The sequence below is a fragment of the Paroedura picta genome, chromosome 4 (genome assembly GCF_049243985.1).
Source record: "Paroedura picta isolate Pp20150507F chromosome 4, Ppicta_v3.0, whole genome shotgun sequence".
Classification (NCBI taxonomy): Eukaryota; Metazoa; Chordata; class Lepidosauria; order Squamata; family Gekkonidae; genus Paroedura; species Paroedura picta.
In genome coordinates this window covers 79,154,604-79,175,647 of record NC_135372.1, presented here as the reverse complement: position 1 = coordinate 79,175,647, position 21,044 = coordinate 79,154,604, and the positions used below count along the sequence as shown (strand labels likewise).

The window sequence follows — 21,044 nt, the reverse complement described above, 5'->3', positions numbered from 1 at the left end:
ATCTACTAATATCATTATCAGAGCTGGATATGATCCCAACTTTTTGAATCAACTGATGTGAAAATTAATCTGATCTGTTAAGTAGTTTGGGAGATAGCTTTATTTCTATGCTTAAAAATAACAAGAATCTCCAAGGCAGCTGAGGTCTAATCAGAAGTAATTCTGTTACTTCTGTGTGTTCTGCTAGTTGTGTGTGTGAGACAAGCACACACACACGCACACAAAGAGGGAGAGAGATTGCATTGTTTTTATAAATTGTAATCTACTTTGAGTCTTAGCAAGGACTTTACAAAGAACCTGATCAATTTCTAATGATGAGCTTAAAATAACTAACAATGATAAGCCACCAAACTACCATACATATTTATGAACTGTAGGAAAAACAGATATGCAGTGTGATACTAAGTGCACATTTCTGAAATAACTTTCAATAGAGGAACTGTTATATTGTCACTTGATTAGGAGATACCCACAGAGTATAGTTCTACTTACAGCAAGTATGGCTATGAGAATGCCTGCAGCACATAAGACGGCATCATTGATGGTCTCACCACTTTTCAAGGGATAGCTGATGCTCTCATCGTTACAGTAAAATCCTCGTTCATAGGGTGCAATTGTGCTTGTTTCAATGATCAGAAATGGTAGTCCAGCTAGTTGGGAGATGTGAGAGAAAAACAGAAGAGTAATCAGAAACTCAAGCAAGGATTGAACAACATATGGTGTCTGCAACAGAAAAACCTGACCACTGGGAACATATGAATGCATGAAAGCTGCCTTCTACTGAATCAACCCATCTGGATCAGCATTGTCTACTCAGGCTGGCAGCAGCCCAGGCCGAAGTCTTTCACATCATCTACCACCAGACCCTTTAACTATAGATACCAGGGACTGAACATGGGACCTTCTCCATGCCAAGGAGATGGTCTACTTCTAAGCCATGGCTCCTCCATGGGAAAGAACCCAGTGATGATCTGCAGCTCAACCTTCCCCAAAGAACATCCATATATTAAGTACCCATAGATCTCTCAATCCAACAAACAACAACGCTAACAAATTTTCTTTCATCATATGGTAATAAGGTAGTAGATAAGTGGAAATTACACACACACACACACACACACACACAAAACTGAAAACAATACTTACTACTTGATCACAAACTATTAAATGCCCTCTCCATAGAGTTCAGTTTGGTGAAGCCAGTTTGGTGTAGTGGTTAGGAGTGCGGACCTCTAATCTGGCATGCCGGGTTCCATTCTGGACTCCCCTACATGCAGCCAGCTGGGTGACCTTGGGCTCGCCAGTACACTGATAAAGCTGTTCTGACCAAGCAGTGATATCAGGGCTCTCTCAGCCTCACCCACCTCACAGGGTGTTTGTTATGGGGAGAGGAAAGAGAAGGCAACTGTAAGTCGCTTTGAGACTCTTTTGGGGAGTGAAAAGTGGCATATAAGAACCAACTCTTCTTCTTCTTCTTCTTCTTCTTCTTCTTCTTCTTCTTCTTCAACAGATTGAAATGCCAACTCTTGATTGTTAAAGTATTTTTGTTAAAAATGGTCTACCGAAATACCAGAGCAGAACAAAGGGACTTCCCTGCATTAAGATGATTCCCATTATTCCATCCATTAGTAATGTGATAACTAAATAAAAATAAATTTAACACAGATATTCTTGTTTTGATGCTTTCTTGCAGAGGAAGCATGACCTTGTCCCTAAAATCACATTGAAATTCAGAGGCACTCAGAATAAATTAAGAGATGAGCCCCATCTCTTATCCCAAAGGAAGAATGGCAAAATAAACATGAACAGACAAGTGACAAAACTACAGGCAGGCCCCAGATCTAGAAAGGGGTGGGGGGTGGGGGAGATGGTGAACAAGAATATTTAATTATGCTACTGATATGTTGACTCTGGCTAGATTTAGAGGTTCAATTGCCCTGAAAGCTTTATCACTATAGTGTAAAAAGGGCTACCTAGAACTCAATTATCAGAAAACCAAAATTATGTAATTTGTCAAAAGACCTAAGAGATATTCCTGGATTATTGATGGCCATGGAATTGGTCTGCTGTTTCAAATATCTGGTGGTGTTTTTTCAGACTTCCGGTAGCTGGAAAGCCCATGGGGACTATGTGGCCAGTAGGGCACAGAAAAGTACAAATGCTATTCTTAAATTTCTAAGATTAAGAGGTGGATATTACATACCTGCAGCACTCAAATTGTCTGAAGCCAGGTCAGTGTCACAACTACTATACATCACACAGTTGGGTCCCTGCATCACTGGAGAGTGTTCAATCTAATTTTTTAAGATCTGCTCTTCAAATGCCAAACTGTGTCTCCAACGCTACCTTGATACTTGAGACAGGATTTATGAGGGTGGAGGCTAGGGCATGGCTGGCTGCTTTAAACTACTGGCTTTGATTATCCCTTTTCCCTCATGGCCTTGCCCCACTAACAATTGAGGCTGATTACCAATCTATATGGCAGCGTAATGTGAGAACTAAATTGCATCCTTGGGGATCTTTCCAGAGCTCCTGCTGAGTATGGGATATGATCAGGCCAAAGAAGCTGTTAAACAGAGATCTAACTAGCATGTATACAAACACAGTTCTCTGGTTCATTTGGCACATTCTATTGCGAATTTTCATTACTGCTGCACAGAACCTGGCAACAATATAAGTCCATCACTTTCAGTGAACCCAAAATATATTTGTCTTTCCCTATGACATACGTAACCAAATGTAAACTACTTAGTCATAGGAGGGCTTTCAGTTTAGCACACTGTAACATCCTCCCTTCAGCTGTAATAGGAAGATATAGGAAAATCCGCAATAGAATGATCTATGCCAAATGAACCAGAGAACTGTGTTTGTATACATTCTTACTGCATGTTTTATTCTGTATCACTGTGTTTTAGGAAGTTTTAAATTCTGGTTTGAATAGATGTATCACATTATCTTATGCTGGTCTATGACCATAATAGAGTCTCTCCCTCTCTAGAGGTTCAATTAATTTAATCTCAGCAATTTCCCTAATTCAATGGTTCTCAAATGTTTTCAAAATCTGTAATATCCATCCAGCCCAAATTACTGCTGGTAGCCATTAATTTTTTTGTATTTGTATATTAATGGAGGCAGGGAAAAGCTTTATTATATGGGAAATACTGTCCTAAAAAGACATAAGAAAACATTTACACAATTTAAAAACAAAACAAAAACTTCCCTTTTCACCTTAATATGAATAAAAATGTTTGAAGAGCAACAAGTGACCATGTTGGCTAAAGCAGGATTTTTTCCATTACATCCAGAAACTATCTCCCCTTTTAATGTTAGTCAATTTAGTCATGCTGATCAACACTATGTTAAGGTTGCGACTGACTTTATATGGGGATGTCCTCAAAAAGGACTCCGAAATTGTGATTGAATCAAATATCAGCAGCTTGATTACTAACTGAACCAGAAACTTTACTCAGGAAATACCAGTTTTGAAATCTTTATAGTGGCTGCCAATTCATTTCCTAGTTTAAGTCAAACCTGGGACCCACATGCCTTAAAGGACCAACTCTACCCATAAAAATCCATGTGGCAATTCCATTAATCTCAGCAGGGTCTGTTAGTAGTTTCTGGCTTGTTTGTTGTGCATATGATTGTTCATTCATTGTTGTTTTATGACTTAATATGTAGCGTTTTTTTCCTTTGTAAGTTATCATGAGATATTTGTATGAGGGTAACAGGTTCAGATGGATGGATAGATATTAACCATTTTCAAAATGATGTCATCATTTAAAAAATGAAGGGAGCATAATTTGGGCAAATAGAATTTACATGCATTACAGGGAGGAGGGGGAGAAATTTATAAAAGAGTGCCAAAACACCAACAGAGTGTTAACAAAAAATGGATTGTATGAAGTTTTTCACATTACCATTCTAAACTAGGTTATTCGCTGTTGGCCTGATTTCGAGCAATACAAGGACAGGGGTTTCATGCAGCGAATTTCCTTCCAGTAATGAGCTGTTTCTGAAGTATCTTGGTAATTTCAATTACTGACCTGATTTTAAAATTTTTTAGCAGGGGGCACCTTTTATATATGCTATCAGTTCATTTGTAGAAATTATAAGAAATGTGCTGTCATTTCTAGCTGCTTTTCAGATCAGTCTGACATTATATAAAAGCCAGTTTGTAAAAAATTACAGACCACATTATTATCATTAAATGTTGACTGCTTTCTTACAGATTAGAGGAAATAAGTGGTAATTTCGCAAACTATGTAAAAAGGCTAATTGTATAAGAAGTGCCTGTTTGGCAACATGCTCATAAAACAGTGAATAAGCATGCCATTTCTCTTCCAATCACGTGTTTGCAAATTAAACATATCATGCAGATCCAGACTATCTTCATTCTACTACCTAAAAGGCATTGGAACAGTGCCAGCTTGTACACAAAAATCTCTCTCCTGAGCCAAGGATAGAGGATATTAATAGCCTGCTTCTTAGATCCTCCAGTATCTCAATGAAACATTGCTGCCAAAAGGCCAGCACTGGACTATGCGATCTGGTTTCACATCTACTAGAAGTAGCATTTTAACAGTCAAACTCTGCAAAGTAACCATACTATGGTTACGTGGCTTACTGTTATTGTTCCAATTCCTCTTTTTAATAGCTTTCACATGACAGGCCTGTAAAACACATGTTCCCTCAAACAATAAAACATATCTGAGAGCTAAATCAGACCTTTTAAAAAAGAGAAAGAAAGAAGCAAAAAAGGACAGTGGAGGGGCAGAAAGAGAATAGTGTTCCTGTATATTATGTGAACTCTAAAATAATAAAGATTTGTTTCTCCTGGATTCACTGAGCAGCATGGAGTAGTATTTCCCCATTTGAATTATTTTCAGGCCTGCCACAACTATATGAGCATAGCTTGACCTATATTGTATATATTTTCTTTAAAAGCATACAGACATGGTTTTGAAAATCTGAGGGTTTTGTTTTTTTCTCCTACAAATTTGTGGTTTAGTGGGATATTGCCAATTGAGTTTTGACATTTTTCCAGCACAACAGTAACCTCAGGTTCCCTGTTTTCATATGAAAAATGTAAACATACACTCAGGAGCTGAATAGATACTGCTCACAAAAACCCACAACATGCCCTGGACTCTGTGGCCTGGGCTGGAGGCCACACTCAAGATAGTCACTATCTGGTCCAAGGCATACATTGCCCTTGTAATGGTGTGGTGCCAGAGCCTTCTCTAAGGCAGACTTGCTTCCGAGAGAGTATCTCTTGGAGTGCACACAGATTGAGAAATTGTGTCACTACCCACAGCTTTTGGCTCCAGCTCTGTCTTCTGGGAATGGTTAGCATGGAGGTTCCAGCATGGAGAGCAGCCAATGGCCACCATGAAAACAGATTTCAAAAAGAAATGCCACGGATACAAATCAAGTGAGAAGGGAAGGATTACAAAAATGGAAACATGCTGCATGATTAATTCTTTATTTTAATTTACTTATAATATTACAAGTTTACCTTTTCCCAGGCAACTGGGACTTAAGGTGGATAATGCTCTCAATATGGTTCAGAATTCTGCAGACAAAAGTGTTGACTGGAGTACGTCAAGGAGAACATGAGAACTTTTACACATGTTAAATAATGCAGTTTCAATCCACTTCTCAGAACTTTTGCAAGTAGATTTTGCCATTTCACACAAAGTGAAAGCAAAGTGCTTTCCAAGTATGCTGCCTACCCATTCACTCCAGTAATTTTTGAAGGTGCTGCTTCAGTTGGACTTGCCACCTGAAACTAGATGGATGGCAACTAGACAGAAGGCTTTCTTGGTCATACCACCAAGAATTGGGGGGGGGGGGGGGACGCACCCTGCCCAAGGAGATTTGTCTGTTTCCCTTCAGGGTTTTCTGCCAGTGGATGAAGACTTTTTGTTTATTTGGCATACCTCCAATATTGATTATTGGCCTTACTCCATTATATTAGTGTGAAAGTTTTATGTGTTTTATTGTATTACTAGGGGCCAAGCCCATTGCATTCAGAAATACAACAGGCCCTAGATTGGGGGGGGGGGGTGGAAGAACTCTGCAGATGGCCTCCCCCTGCCCCTAGGACCTGGAAAGGCTGCAGGCAGCTGTTGGGGACCTCACTGGTAGAGGGCAGCTCTCACGTGGCAGGGATCTGCAGCCTCCAAGCCTCAGAGGGAAGTGGAAGGAGGAGGGTATGGTCAGTGGTGGGGAGACGGAAGGCAATTGGCTGGCCACTGGGCAGACAGGCAAGCGGTTGGAGGCACTCAGGGATAGGACAGCCGCCTTGAGTGGGTGTTAAGTGCTGTGGCACTTAAGCCATGAGACACACTCCTCCTCCAAGGCCTTATTAGAAATATTAAGTGGAACAGATTTTATAATTTTAATGTTTTTAATTGTTCATATTTTTTGTGCAGCACTAAAATCTTTTAAATAAATAAATGTTAAAAACCATGTAAAAAGCAAAAGTGTACATCATTATACTATTAAAACCCAGCAAAAATCATCAGCAAATTCATACCAGCAGAGCGAAGTGCATAAGGAGGCAAGTGGTCCCGTAGGTAAGTAGGACCCAACCTGCGTGTAGCCTTAAAGGTCAAAAACAATACCTTGAACTTGATCCTGCAATAGACTGGCAACTAGTTGTATAAATAACAATTACAAGATAACATCCAGGTTATGTTTTAATTTATATCAAAATATTCATCCAAGGATCTTATTTTACTTTTTTATGAAACATGTTGCTGGAACAGTAGAGCTTATCAGTTTTCTAATTTATTCCTCCCTATCTGGTAGCCTATCAGTCATTGACTTGTTCCAAACCATACCAGCAGTCCATCTAGCCAAGTAGTATTAACGTGAACTGCCTGTATCTCCTGCAGATATAAAATAGTCCTTGATTGGCAAAATTTAACTTTAACTATTAATATTAAAGAGTCTCCTAGTCTCTGGGATGGGGACCAGCATCATATACTGCCATTATGTCACTTCTGGGTATGAACCAGTAAGCAAAGCCCCAGCAAACCATGACACTACTTTACACAGTACTAGTCCCCCTTGCCCCTAGGAACGGCCACCAAAGCTTGAGTAACCTACATAATACATGAAGCAGATGTATTCTCCTTCCTTCCAAAGCAGGAAGTATGGTTTCAAGAGTTAACGGTAGTGAACTGAAATTTTTCTGCTGTTGCCATGCAGTGTTAAAGTGGCATTTTCCACACATATTTCTGTTTCACAGCAATTAAAGGGATGAGGCCTATGTGTTTCAGTGATCCCTCACTTCCAAAATTTCATCTAGAAGAAGAAGAAGAGTTGGTTCTTATATGCCGCTTTTCCCTACCCGAAGGAGGCTCAAAGCGGCTTACAGTCGCCTTCCCATCCCTCTCCCCACAACAGACACCCTGTGGGGTGGGTGAGGCTGAGAGAGCCCTGATATCACTGCTCGGTCAGAACAGTTTTATCAGTGCTGTGGCGAGCCCAAGGTCACCCAGCTGGCTGCATGTGGGGGAGCGCAGAATCGAACCCGGCATGCCAGATTAGAAGTCCGCACTCCTAACCACTACACCAAACTGGCTACAAAGCCAATGCTACATATAATCTGGTTGAGGGTCTGTATTATGCTTGTGATTCTTATTGCATGCATTTTGGGGAAAAGGTTGAGGAGGACGCCAGTTGTGTGGACACTGCTATCTGGTGAGAGGAAGATATCAATGGCCTTATTATCTTTTCCCACTACAATTTTAGGGAGGTTAATGAAGATAAGTTATTAATCAAATTAATCTCCTGCACAGGGAAACAGGCCATATCACCGAAGTTCTAAAATGGCCCAGAATTTGAAGGGTATTTCCGCATATTAGCTGAAATAGCATCAGACCAACGGAATGGCAAAGTGCAAAATTATATCGCACTTCCCAGGCCCTCCTCACTTTTTTTCTTGTCTTTCCTTGGTATGCAATCTTTTCATGTGTCTTACCCTCCTCATCTGCTGCTGGAAAAAGTCTTTTATTTCTGGCATCACCTATAAGTGTGTCTGCCTATTTGTTGCTCCAGGCATGTTGCCATTTTTAAAAAGAAATTCCCGTCACTGGGAGAGAGAGGTGGGTGCGAGAGCGGGATGATACAGACAACTCTAGCATGTTTGAGCCTCCATACCTTGCTTCTGCTGGTTGACTGATGGTTGTTCTCTGTAAGCTAGTGTTTTTTAGGGTGGTGAATCCACTTTATGCGATTCCAAAAGAAGTGTTTTAAAATGGAGGATGTAGCAATCTAGCCAGACGCTGAATATGGGTGACGTCATGTGAAGGGGCCAGAATATAACACCTACATTCAACTGGCTACATTTAAGAGGAGCGGAAATCCCCTAAGTGTTTTGCTAAGGATTTCAGACAAAACAGTTGTGGATGTTAATGAATTCAACTCAGTCTGTGCTGCCTTGTATGGGGGTGGAATTAGGATCCTTTTGTTGGGTGAAAAGTCGCAGAGACTTTCTGACTTCACACTGCTAGACCCCTGGGCAAAGTTGCCTTTAAGGGCTTTGCATTTTAATAAGGGATACTACAGCTCAATAGAATGGCACAGAGTGGTAAGCAGCAGAAATGCTGTCTGAAACGATGTCCATGAGGTTGGGAATTCGATCCCAGCAGCCGGCTCAAGGTTGACTCAGCCTTCCATCCTTCCGAGGTTGGTAAAATGAGTACCCAGCTTGCTGGGGGGTAAAACGGTAATGACTGGGGAAGGCACTGGCAAGGCCACCCTGTATTGGGATACCTTTACAGCTCAATATAAGCAGAGTTTGCCAAGTAAAATTGTACTACATCTTTCTTAACAATTATTTTTTCTGTACCTACTGGGAATGCTGACAATCAGAAACAAGCGGTGTGCACTTATTAAGCAGCTTGCACTGGGTAGAAAATCAAAGGGCAGATTTAATCCTCTGAAACAGTGCACATTTGAAAACCTAACAGGCTGATGGGAAAGCACAGGACAGGATAAGCTTTCATTGGCCACCCATTGATAAAATCATGAGGGATATGTTACTGTGGTGACCTAGCCACATAGCTCTGATCTTCTCAGCTAAAGTTTCACCTTTACACCTAATTAAACACAGTGGCTTCTCCCAGTACCAGTTTAAGCAATGAAAGAAACATCCTCTTTAGCTCTCTGCAGATACTCAAGAATTTTAATCCAGCAAGAGTATCTCAGACATTTTAGTGATTACTGCATAAACTTCCTCTGTGCTATATTACCTTTACTAGGGGCAAAGCCCGTTGTTTCCAAGAATACAACGGGCGCTAGAGCTTGGCAGTGGGAAGAGGAAGGGGAGGAGTTGTCCAGTCTGTAAGGGCATGGGGTTGTCATGTGTGTGGGAGGTTGTGGTGGCATGGTGGCAAATGAGGCCATGGGTGTGGAGATATGGGTGTCAAGAACCTGTGGTGTGGAATGTTCGTTGATTGTGGGAGAGGACTGACCTTTGGGAATTGTGGCATAGTGGTTACAGATGAGCTTTCCAGAGCCAAGTCCTCAGATATGTGAAGGGAAAATCAGACTGCAGACTCTTCTTAGGAGAAGATTACATGGCAACCAATTCCCCCCAGTTCTGCGTCATTTCCCTTCTTGTGTGAATTAGGCCACATTCACCGAAATGCCCCTCTGCCCTAATACACATAGGGTAGTCACAGTACACAGGTGTCCACCCTGTTCCTTCTGTCACCCATATTTTCACTGTTGGTAAAATGTTATGTGCCCACATGCTTCTTTCATGGTTGCTCCTTAGAAGAACAGATTTTTGTACCCTATTGCTTACTACCCAAAGGAGTCTCAAAGCGGTTGACAAACACCTTTTCCATTTGTCTCTCCACAATAGTCAATCTGTGAGGTATGTAGGGTTGTGAGAGATCTGAGAGAACTGGGAATGGGCCGCAGTGACCCAGCAGGCCTCAGGTGTCTCAAAGCATTTTCCAATCGTCTTCCCCTTCTCTCCCCATAGCAGACTCCCCATTAGGGAGGTGGGGTAGAGAGCCTCACAGGGAAGCTGGCAACCCTAAGAGGAAGACTGTCTGTGCACAGCAGTCTTGACCTTAGTAAGGTTTTTAATACTGTTTTTTTATTTGCCAGGCCAAGGTTATTTGCCAGTTACTATTTCAGTTACGATGTGTCTCCAGACATTTACTTGTTCTCTATTTAGTTTCAGGCTGTAAATATTTATTTAGATCTTCCTGCACTTTCCAGACTCACAGGACTGATGCTGGTCTGCCTGTCTGCACCCCAGAATACAAACAGTTGCTGATAAGGGCTGGCCATAACCCATAGGCCAGGAGGGACACACCTGCACCACTCCCTACCAACTGCAGGCAAAAATGGCTCATTTGAAGGCTGGACTCTGAGGCGTTGTACGATTTTGAAGTCCCACCTCCAAACCTCCAGGAATATTTCCAACCCAGGGGTAGCCAACCTACAGGCCTGGAGAGCTCCTGGAATTACAGCTCACCTGCAGAGTATAAAGATCAGCTCCCCAGGCAAAAAGGGCTACTTTGGACAGGGTTGTGGTAGAGAAGAAACATTTAAGGCTTCCCACACAGGTTGTTGTTGAATTGAAAGACTTGAGGCCTACTGCACAGGGTTGTTGTGCAGATGAAACAGGAGACAAAAGAGCCAGCTTCCTCTGCAGAATAACGCTGTGCAGTGGCCTCAAATCTGCAGAGAGTTGCAAAGAAGAAAGACACATGGCTTGGCTGTGTCTAACCCCCGGCCAGAGCGGTATTTTAAGTGAGAAGGGGCTTTTCTGTGGCCTCCCTGTCAGCCAACTGTTTGGCAGAAGGGGAAAGTCCCCCTCCCTCAAAAGGAAGGCCCTCAGTCTCCCCTGCGTTGCTCTTGGAAAGGCCTCCTTCCCTCAGTCAGGGCCTGTCAGAGGCTCCTTCGCAGCATGCCTGAAGGGGGCACAGCCTGTCCAAGCCTCTGTTCTCATCCCCCTTGGCAGCCCTAATGACCTCCTCTCCCTGCGGTGGTCAGGAGCAGACTGGCAGCCAGACTGGGCTGGGTGAATGGAATTTTGGTCTGTCCTGGTGAGGGGCCAATAGGAAGGCACTTTGCGTGCCTCCCCATTGGCTGCTTGGCCCTGGATGGACACTCGGAGGGCCCAATCAGGAGCCGCTTCGCGGCTCTGAGTTTTTATCCTGGACAGGGCCCGCCCTAACTCCTCCCCAGGTGGCCTTACTCTTTTATTTAATAGGACCCTGTCCTATTTAAAGATTGTAAGGGACTGTTTACCCAAACATTAAATCTTAAATTAGAATAAATAAGATTCTCTTACATTGCTTTGAATATGGATTGTTTTGTCAAGGGTCACTCATGAGCCAAATCTGAGAATGAGCATTCAACAGGATAACTGCTTCGTGCAGCCTGATCTCTTGTTTCAACTTGTGGTAATTGATTTTCAAAGAAATAGGCTAAGTGAAGGTTACTGTTTAAAGCATGCATAGAACAATCAAAACCATTATGAAGTGTAGGCGATTAGACTGCCACAGAACATCTTGCCACTGGAAGCAACAGTTCATCCCAGTGTGATCAGCTGCACCCCATTCATGCGTGTCCCCACTCATCTCCATTGGAGTCCTACTTTACTTCTCCTTCGCAGACTTCTTGTCACTGCATGCCACTATACAGCTAATCATTTAAATAAAGAGCAATACAGCTAGTGGTTGTAAATACTGCATTCTTTAAAATGTCTTACATGTGGTGTTTCTTAGTTCCCGGCCACCTTGTTAAATTACCTAGTGTGACCATCTATGACCATGGGAGAAAGGCAATTTTACCTACCCCTGCAGATATAAAAACAGCTGCAAGGCAAAAAGAAATTAAACTCCACCCTCACACCTACTGCACAGCTCTGAAGCTGTCTTGCTGTTGCTTGACTTCGACAATGACAATGAGATCCAAGGCTTGGATCACAAGAATCCTGGCTGTTGAAACAATGTGTTCACTGGCTGAATATGTTCTCCATAAAGCTTGCAAGTATTGTTTATTTAAAATGATTTATACCTGGCATATCTCTGATATAGTTCATGTTGGAGGTATAATATCCAACCAGGTCATAGAGATAAGATAATAATTCTACCAGCCAGAGAAATTATAGTGCCACATTGGTCCAGCAAGATATACCAATTCATTCTGTACCAGCACTGAGATAGTAGCTTCCTAATTGATTAAAACGGATAACTGCCAAATTATGGCTGGCTGTCCAAACCCCCCTCATTTAAAAAAAAGGCATGTCTCACAGTTTCATAAGTTTTGAAATATTTGCCAGACAAAATACTAAAACTGTGATGCTGGTTCTAAAGAATTTAAAATACTTTTCCAGCTTCATTTGGAAGGTATCCAGCAGAACTCTGAACTAACAGTTTTTTAAATATATATATATATAATGCCAGCAACATACACATTGCAGGTATTGCAAATATTTGAGTGATGTGTAATTTGCACATGACTACAGGCCTTGGAAATGCCTGCGCCTGAGCCTTATTTGTTTTACAGTATTTCTTCAGTTTCTTTCAGGTTGCATATAATCCAGTTATGACTAAACTAAGTTCCTATCATAGCTCCCCCACCCCCAAGTTTGTCAAGGAAACTGCTAATTTAGATAACTATTACCGTGACCTTATCACAGATATTCAACTAGCTCCCATAAGCATACAAAAACTCCATTCCAGTCCTACTTTTCCGTAAAATCATGCTGCCAGATTTCTCAAATAATTTCTGATCCCACATGAAACACTGATTATAACTCTTTAAAAGCTCTAGGTTTTTGAGGGTCCTGGAAGTCATTTATACCAACCCTAATACAAGCAGGTGTTCCAAGAAATGTCAAGGATGTCGCTGGTTTCATAGCATATTATACAATTAAGCATATGGAAAACTCCAGAAGCAGAAGTGACTGATCTTGATGACCCAGCAGGGATGAGAAATGTGTAATCCTGAAATATTTTTGCAAAGCACTGCATATTCATAGGTGCTGGAAATGGAATAAAGAGGTAGTTTTATGAAGCTTCATTTCATTACAGCCTCTTTCGACTTGGGTATGAGCTTCCTTATCGTAAATAGCTCTGACCGGGATGGTCTGAGCTAGCCGAATCTCATCAGATCTCAGAAGCTAAGCAAGTTTGGCCCTGTTTAGAATGTAGATGGGAGAGAAGAGGAGGGTTATTACACAGTGGCAAGTAACGGGCACGTCTGTTTAATTCTTGCTCTGAAAACCCTGCCAATAAAAAGGCATTATAGTTTAAAGGGAGCCTACCTTGAATTTTTTTAAATGAATTTCTCCTTGATAGAAAAAAATGTATGGTGGAAACAGATTTAATCTTTGCTTTGACTATCTAAATATATATTTATACCATGTCATTCCATGAATAAATCTTTCATTTGGAGGATGCCCACATTACACCAACAATAGAAGCAAAACCTCTCATCATATAGATGCAGAATTAAGTCATAAAGTGGATCTGGGGCTAGGCTCTAGGTAAATCTGAGCTCAAATTTACCTCTAATAGAGGAAAGAATGGTGCTACTACACTGATCTTTTACTTAGATGGACATTCTGTACTTCCACTTTCACTGCTAAATTGAAATTATGATGAAACTGCCTTATGAAGTGTCCTTATTTTCTCCTTTCTCTTTGTAACATGTCCCCTGACTACATCTGCTACCTCTGTACAGTGCTTTGCTTGCACTTTATAAATGTCAAATAGACCAAACAGGATAACTGATGATGTTTGGGGTATGTGATCTCCAGGCCCACTTAGGCTTTTACAAAATGTGGTGTCAGCAGCTCTTGCTGTAAATCTATTAATTCAGGTAATCAAAGTAACTGCTTTAATTGTGGGATATTTTTGTGGCTCTTTCAACTACCCACACAAACAATGCACGAGCCACTTAAAAAAAATATTCAGAACGTTTGCAGGTTAAACAGCCATTGTAACACAGAGGTTAAAGTGTTGTACAACGACTAGGGAAACCAGTTCAGTTTCCCATTTGCCATAAAACCTAATGAGTGACCTCATTCTGGTCCCACTCTCTCAGGGTAAACTATCTTACAGGGCTGTTATTATAGGAATAAAATGGATGCCAGAATCATGTACCCTGACCTTGTACTATAGGCAAACAAGAAATACATTGAGGAAAGAAGTATAAATAATCTTTGAATTTCAACTAACATATCTGATTCTTAACTTAGAACATATTTCTTCTTATAGTTGTTGTTGATTTTACTTTGAAACAGGTGAGGCGTTGAAAACTGTACCTTAAGAAATAGCACTGATTTGCAGGCTGGGCATCGTGGGCTCCAGAATGATGCGGACACTTGTCCTTGGCTTTAACAACAGTCCACAGCTTTATTAACAACAATAACACAAAGAGTGTTGGCCAGGCATGGGGGTGAGAGCCCGCGTATCGTGGTCAGCCCAGCAGAGTCTGTGCTGGTCTCCTGCCGAGCCCACAGATCCCCTTGCCATTGGGTTCTTCATCAAAGGAGATATCCCACCTGGGTGCCACAGGAGACATATACCTCCTTTGCCCCACCCCAAGCTAAGTAGCCCTGCAAACTGCTTTGCCTTCCCCAGCTGGAGTTGACCCTGTTTTCAGCCAGTCACCTCATAAGGAAGCCCCTACAAGGTTGAGTCAGGTACCCCTGTCCTGACTTCCCCTTCAAAAGCAGGCTCCTCCCCATGTCCCATTCCACCAGCTGTGCCAAGAGTACATAATAATAACTGTAAATTATCTTCAACCTTTAACATTAAGAACCCAAACAATATAACAGTGTAGGTGAGCGGGAAATGCAACTGCTGGGAGAAGAGCAAGCTTCAAGCATGTAGCTCCTTTTAAAGCCACGAGCCTGCTCCTCCCCCACCGCATCTTCCACCGCCGTATCAATAGCGGCCTGATACCCTGTCGCCGTATCAATAGCAGCCCACATACGTCCTGGCCACCTTTTATTCAACTTCTATAATGACTGTAATAACGTTCCAAAATGCAAGTGTTCTATTGGATTTGAATGGGGGGAAACTTGGACGCAAATGTCTACATGCATATTATGATCACTGGATAACTTTGGGCCAGTAACTTTCTCCCTCAGATTGACCACAGGTTGCTATGAAGATAAAATGGAGGGGGAGAGAATCATCTGTATTACCTGAGCTTGAAGAAAGTTCTGGATAAAAATGTGATTGAGAGATTAAAGATACTTTTCACAGACAATTTCTAATTCAGTTTTGGTCACACACAAAAGTACATTAGCAACATTAGCATTTGTCACACTCAAATGGAAGAAGACAACCATCTGCGGGTGATTTAAACAGTGTTTGAGCCCCAATCACAGCAGCTCTGTGAAGTGAGGAGTGGCTGATAAAAGGAACTGGGCTGTTCATTCTGATGGTATCCCTGTGGTACCCCTATATATTAAAAAGTGGCGAGACAACTGACCTGACATACCTGTATCCCTGAACCAGTAAGCCAGAGACTGTGGTAGGCAGGGGGCAGAGTAGGCAGTAGCCTATGAGTAGGCAGTCACAGCCATTCAAAAACCATTTCCAGCTGCCATTCAAACTAGGGGTGGGGGATTCCACAATCTTTGTCAAGGGGCTGGCAATGACTCCGCTTTAGGTGGAGCAAGGCAAGGGTGATTTAAGGCCATTTCTTCTTAGTCTAGAGTTGCCAGGCAGGGAATGGGAGGTAGGGTTGCCAGATCCAGGTTTGGGAACTCCTGAAGATTTGGGTGTGGAGCATGGGGAGTTCACCTTTCAATGCATCTATTGTGTCCAGGGGACCTGATCTCTGTAGTTTAGAGATGAGCTGTAATTCCAAGGGATCCTCAGGGCCCCACCTAGATATTGGCATCCCTATTTTAGGGGGACAGAGGTTGCACAGAACTCCAAAATGCTACTCCCTCATCTCCTATCCCTAGCTAGTCTTTCAATAATAACAAGGTTCTTAAATTCCCAAACACTTTCCCTAACTAGCCCTCCCTGCAAAGATCCATGAATGTTGAACAAAGATCCCTGTTAATTAAATTGTACATATCACAACTAACAGTTGGGAAGGTAAATTATTCTAGTTTATAGATCTTCAGCAACAGAATAACATATTGCAATGTTACTCATGTCTGGGAAACATTTATAACCATCTTCACCAGATTGGGTTTTGCAGCTTATTAGGTAGCAGGCTATTCCCTACTTGAGCTTTTTCAGATACTCACTCTAAATCTGGAGTCTATTTATTCCTAATCCCCAATGGAACAGCAATAGCAGAGCTACAGTTTACTTGTCCTCTTGGGGCACAGTATGTATAGTGTTCTTTTACAAATAAAAATGGATACATCCCAACTTCCCTTTTCAGACTTCTTGTAACAATGCCCTGCCCTGATGTCAGGAAATGTGTGAATGAATTGGGGGGGGGGGGGTGTTAAAGAAGCCTAAGGAGAATAGCAGTCTCTTTTCCCTCTTTTTTGGGGTGTGTGTGTATGTGTGTTTCATTGTGGTAAATTATGGACAAAGGGACCCCTGTTCTCTACACTTTTTTTGTGAAAGCTCAGTGTTAAATAAAGTTATTGCTCTTCACCATGGTAGTGCCATGAGAGCAGACTGGTATGTTTGCCTGAAAATCGAAGGTTTTTCATGAAAATTGCTTTCCCCCAACAACTCCCTTTTGTCAAATTAGACATGAAAAGAGCAGAAGCACTTGGATGAAATTTAATCATTGAGAGCAAAGTGACCAATCACAGTTTCTGAGACAGCCCAAACAGCAGCTCTCAATGTTCATCCTTTCATAGACAGTAACATTCTCTATTATCAATTTATCATAGAGTAGTAACTGTAAATAACTTCTTCACGTGTTTTTCTGCAACTGAATCAAAGCACATTCTCCATGCTAGGAACTTGTTTTAACTCACTCTATTAACTGTATTACCATACTCTTTAAAACTCAGGGTGTCTTTCTAGCTCCCTTGAAATACCAAGAATTTTGAGAACTATCACCTAATTATCATCTATTTTTTTTCCAGAAAAACTGCCTCACTTAGGAACAAGCAAATAAGATAATCTAGTTCTCAGAGAGCAATTTTGGAAAGCGTAATAATTTCATAAACTGTTCCTTATTGAAGTTTGTCAAAAGGAATGATTGATGATTTTCATTATATGTTTTATACAAAGTTTTTCCAAAGGTTTGCCAACCTTTGCAACCTGAATGAGGATTTGGTAGAAGTTTATTACTGTCAATGTCTTTCTATGGATGGCTTGTAATTAAGTCTAGACCTACAAAGGGATACCAATTAAATCAGATGCTAAAAGACTCATAGGTACGTACATGTCAAATAAATGTCAAAAATATGGACCCCGTCTATTCAAAGCATAAATTTATTTTAAAATTTAAAATAACTGGAGAGTCCAACTGGAGTTTCAGAGGGAAATATATATTTCAGTTGTAAGAGACCCCTGACTAAACTGTGGTTTAGTTCTCGGGCTAGAAATCCTAGGATATTTTTATTTTTATTTATTTAGATTTATTTCCACCAAGTGGGGGCCAGGACAGAGAAGGCTTTGGCCCTTGTTGAGGACCGACCTGCTTCTCTGGGGCCAGGGATCCGCAGCCAGTTGGAGGTGGCGGAGAGTAGGGCTCTTCTGGGGGTATAGGCAGGGAGGCGGTCTCTCAAATACACTGGGCCCAAACCACGTATGGCCTTAAAGGTGATTACCAGAACCTTAAGCTTGATCCGGAATTCAATTGGGAGCCAGCCAAGTTGTTGGAGTACCAGCCGGATGTGGGATCTCCATGATGTTTTCGTGAGAATCCTGGCTGCAGCATTCTGCACCAGTTGTAGTTTCCAGATCAAGGATAAGGGTAGGCCTGCGTAGAGCGAGTTGCAGAAATCCAGCCTAGAGGTGACCATCGCATGGATCACTGTGGCTAGGTGCTCTGGGTCCAGGTAGGGCGCTAGTAGCTTGGCTTGGCGGAGGTGGTAGAATGCTAGCCGCGCTACCTTTGTAAGGGAAGCGTCCAGGGTCACGCCCAGGTTCCTGGCAGTGTGCATTGGTGAGAGCTGCACCCCGTCCAGGGTGGGCAGGAGCGCTTCCTCCCATGGTCCTTTCCTACCCAACCACAGGACCTCTATCTTTGCAGGATTGAGCTTCAGGCAACTCTGCTTGATCCATTTTGTCACTGCTTCCAGACATCTGGCTAAGGGTTCTGGGGGAGAGTCAGGGCGGTCATCCATCAGGAGATAGAGCTGGGTGTCATCCGCATATTGGTGGCAACCCAGCCCAAACCTCCGCACCAGCTGAGTCAGAGGGCACATAAAGATGTTGAATAAAATAGGAGAGAGGACTGCTCCTTATGGGACTCCACATGTGAGCTGATGTTGTTTAGATGATCTCTCTCCTATCACTATCCTCTGTCCGCGGCCCCGGAGGAAGGAATTCAGCCATTTGAGGGCTGTTCCCCGTATTCCGGTGTCGGCGAGGCAGCGAGCTAGGAGCTCATTGTCTACTGTGTCAAACGCTGCCGATAGGTCTAATAGTATGAGCAGCGCTGACCCGCCCCGGTCTAGCTGACGTCGGAGGTTGTCCATCAGGGCGACTAGCGCTGTCTCCACCCCATGTCCAGGCCGGAAGCCCGACTGAAATGGGTCAAGGGCTGAAGTTTACTCCAGGAATGCTGATATTTGGTCCGCAGCAGCCCTTTCAACCAACTTTGATAGATATGATCTATCAGTGGTAAACTTAATGGTAAAGTAATGGCTATCCTGAATGAAGACAAGTCTTCCATTTGAAGGAAGTCATGTACAGCCTAGTAATTCCTGTTGGAATTGAAAGGTTACTTGGGATTTTGTCTTGCATTCTCCCATATGTGCAGAACATCTATGGTAACTTTTCATCACTAGATGAAGTCAAGTAGACATTATGGGTTACTGCCTCTTGCAAGACTTTGCACACTATTTTTGTTATGCTGGCAAGTCAGACTATCAGGAAGAGCCAATCTCATGAGGGCATACTCAGCTTGTCATACAATTTTTAAAGAGGTCTAGGGAACCAGAGGGGTAAGGAGAACAACTGCTGGCTTCCAGACAGATTGGTATTTGGGGCAGTCAGTGGCAGATGAAATCTCATTATAGAGATAGTCCTGCAGGAAATCTATACACCCACAAATGGTCTTCTATATAACATTTTATCTAGGTCATTTAAATTCATGCTTGCTTTCTTAAAAACTGGAACAAGTTTCTAACCCCTGTGGTTGCAAAGACAATATGAACTGGTGAAATTCCAACAATAAATGACAGAAATTTGGCACACTAAATATCTCTAGTCAGCTTCATGCATTATGATAATAAAGGGTAAATATGATATGCCCATATTATGAACTTGCTAAAACAATGCATACATAATTAAAACAGTGCATATACAACTTACTTTACTTTTGTGTATACCTGAGAAAAACCTACAAGGCTTAATTTCAGTTGCCTACACATTTTCATGATGGATATTAGGTTAAAAAATATAGATGCACACCAAACATTATGGTTCCAGTGGGTACACAGCGACTGGTAAATCATTAACCATCTTTCAACAAACAACAATTTCCTCACATTGTTGCTTGGTTCACATTATTTCAACAGTCATCAAAAAACAGCCAAAGTGCCTGTGACATTTGCCATTGGGTCATCTGCCAAAGGTGTGAATGCTAAAGTAGTATTAGTAAATATATGCAAGTATTCCAAAAATTTGCAAATATTCCAAGTTATCTATTTTTCCCTTAAGGTAGACATGACAGGAATACTACTGTTGGTAGGCTTGTGGACTGATCAGTGTGCATCTACTACAATACAGACACAGCCAAGAAAATAAGTGTCATCACAAGAGCAGTATAGTCCAATACATCTCCCTTGTGGCCACTGCTGCATGAAGAAACGCCTTAGGGTCTACCTTCTCACAAGTGCATGCAGGCAACCATGAAGGGCTGCAGCCTCATGGCAGCAGTCCCTAGAACAGCCTTTCTCAACATTTTTACTGTTGAGAAATCCCTGAAACAGTCTTCAGGCTTCAAGAAACCCCAGAAGTGGCATGATCATCCAGAATATGGTTGGGAAGCATAGCTGTGGAAATGCTCTACCCTTCCTACCCCCTCCAGGTCTATCATTGGCCATTTGGGGGGGGGGCAGGTTGGCATGACCATATATGGCCATATCAACCCAATAAATGTTTAACAAAGTAAAATATATAAAAACAATTAACTCTCACCCATGCAGGAAACCCAGAGCCAGCAAGATACCCCAGGGTTTCACAAATCCCTAGTTCAGAAAACTTGCCCTAGAACAATGTCTTTTGTATCAGGGTCAAAGAAATAATAAGCACAAATTCCTCTTCTCCTTAATGGTTGCAGCAGTATTCCATATATCATTTGCAAATGTCTACAGCATCTGCATCAATGCCTTCATTATTAGGACCGTTCTCCAAAATGGTTTCAAGTAATTTACACAATCTTGCAACTTCCAGCTCACTAATCAGCTACTGATGCAAATCAGGCAGGTTACCTGCAATATCAATAGCTGCCTTTCACTCTTTGCTAAAGCATTATTTTGCTTAGTGCATAGTCAGTGTCAGTGGCTGAGTATAGGCATAAATTATGCCCAACAAAAATCTTATATCTGAATTTTTCAGCAACAGATTTGTTTTCCGGAAATATAGGTATATCATATAAACCACAGCATACTGAACATAGTTTTGATGCTCCAAAAAGGAAAATCAGTGGGCTGGTATGGAAAGGGATCCTTGGTACAATATGAGTCAAACCATATGGGGTCATTAAATTTTAAGAAGCAGAAACTATTTAATTTTATATAAAATCTATTTGTCTATTATCTGTCTCAACAAAATTATGTGAGGGAATATTCTTTAATGCCCCCCCAAAAGGGGGGGGGGGTTCAAATACGTATATACATGAGAACAACAGCTAATCATATTTTTGATGCCAGCTTCTAAGTAGGACCT

The 21,044-nt window shown here is 41.9% G+C and overlaps 1 protein-coding gene across 1 annotated transcript in view; it reads right to left on the bottom strand.

Annotated features, from left to right (window-relative positions):
- The window catches only part of PLPP3 (phospholipid phosphatase 3), an 86,241-nt gene that overhangs the window by 38,909 nt on the left and 26,288 nt on the right, over positions 1-21,044 (bottom strand). The window contains exon 2 of the mRNA XM_077333602.1: positions 493-650. Coding sequence (XP_077189717.1) covers positions 493-650 — 158 coding nt within the window. The remainder of the gene's footprint in view (positions 1-492; positions 651-21,044) is intronic.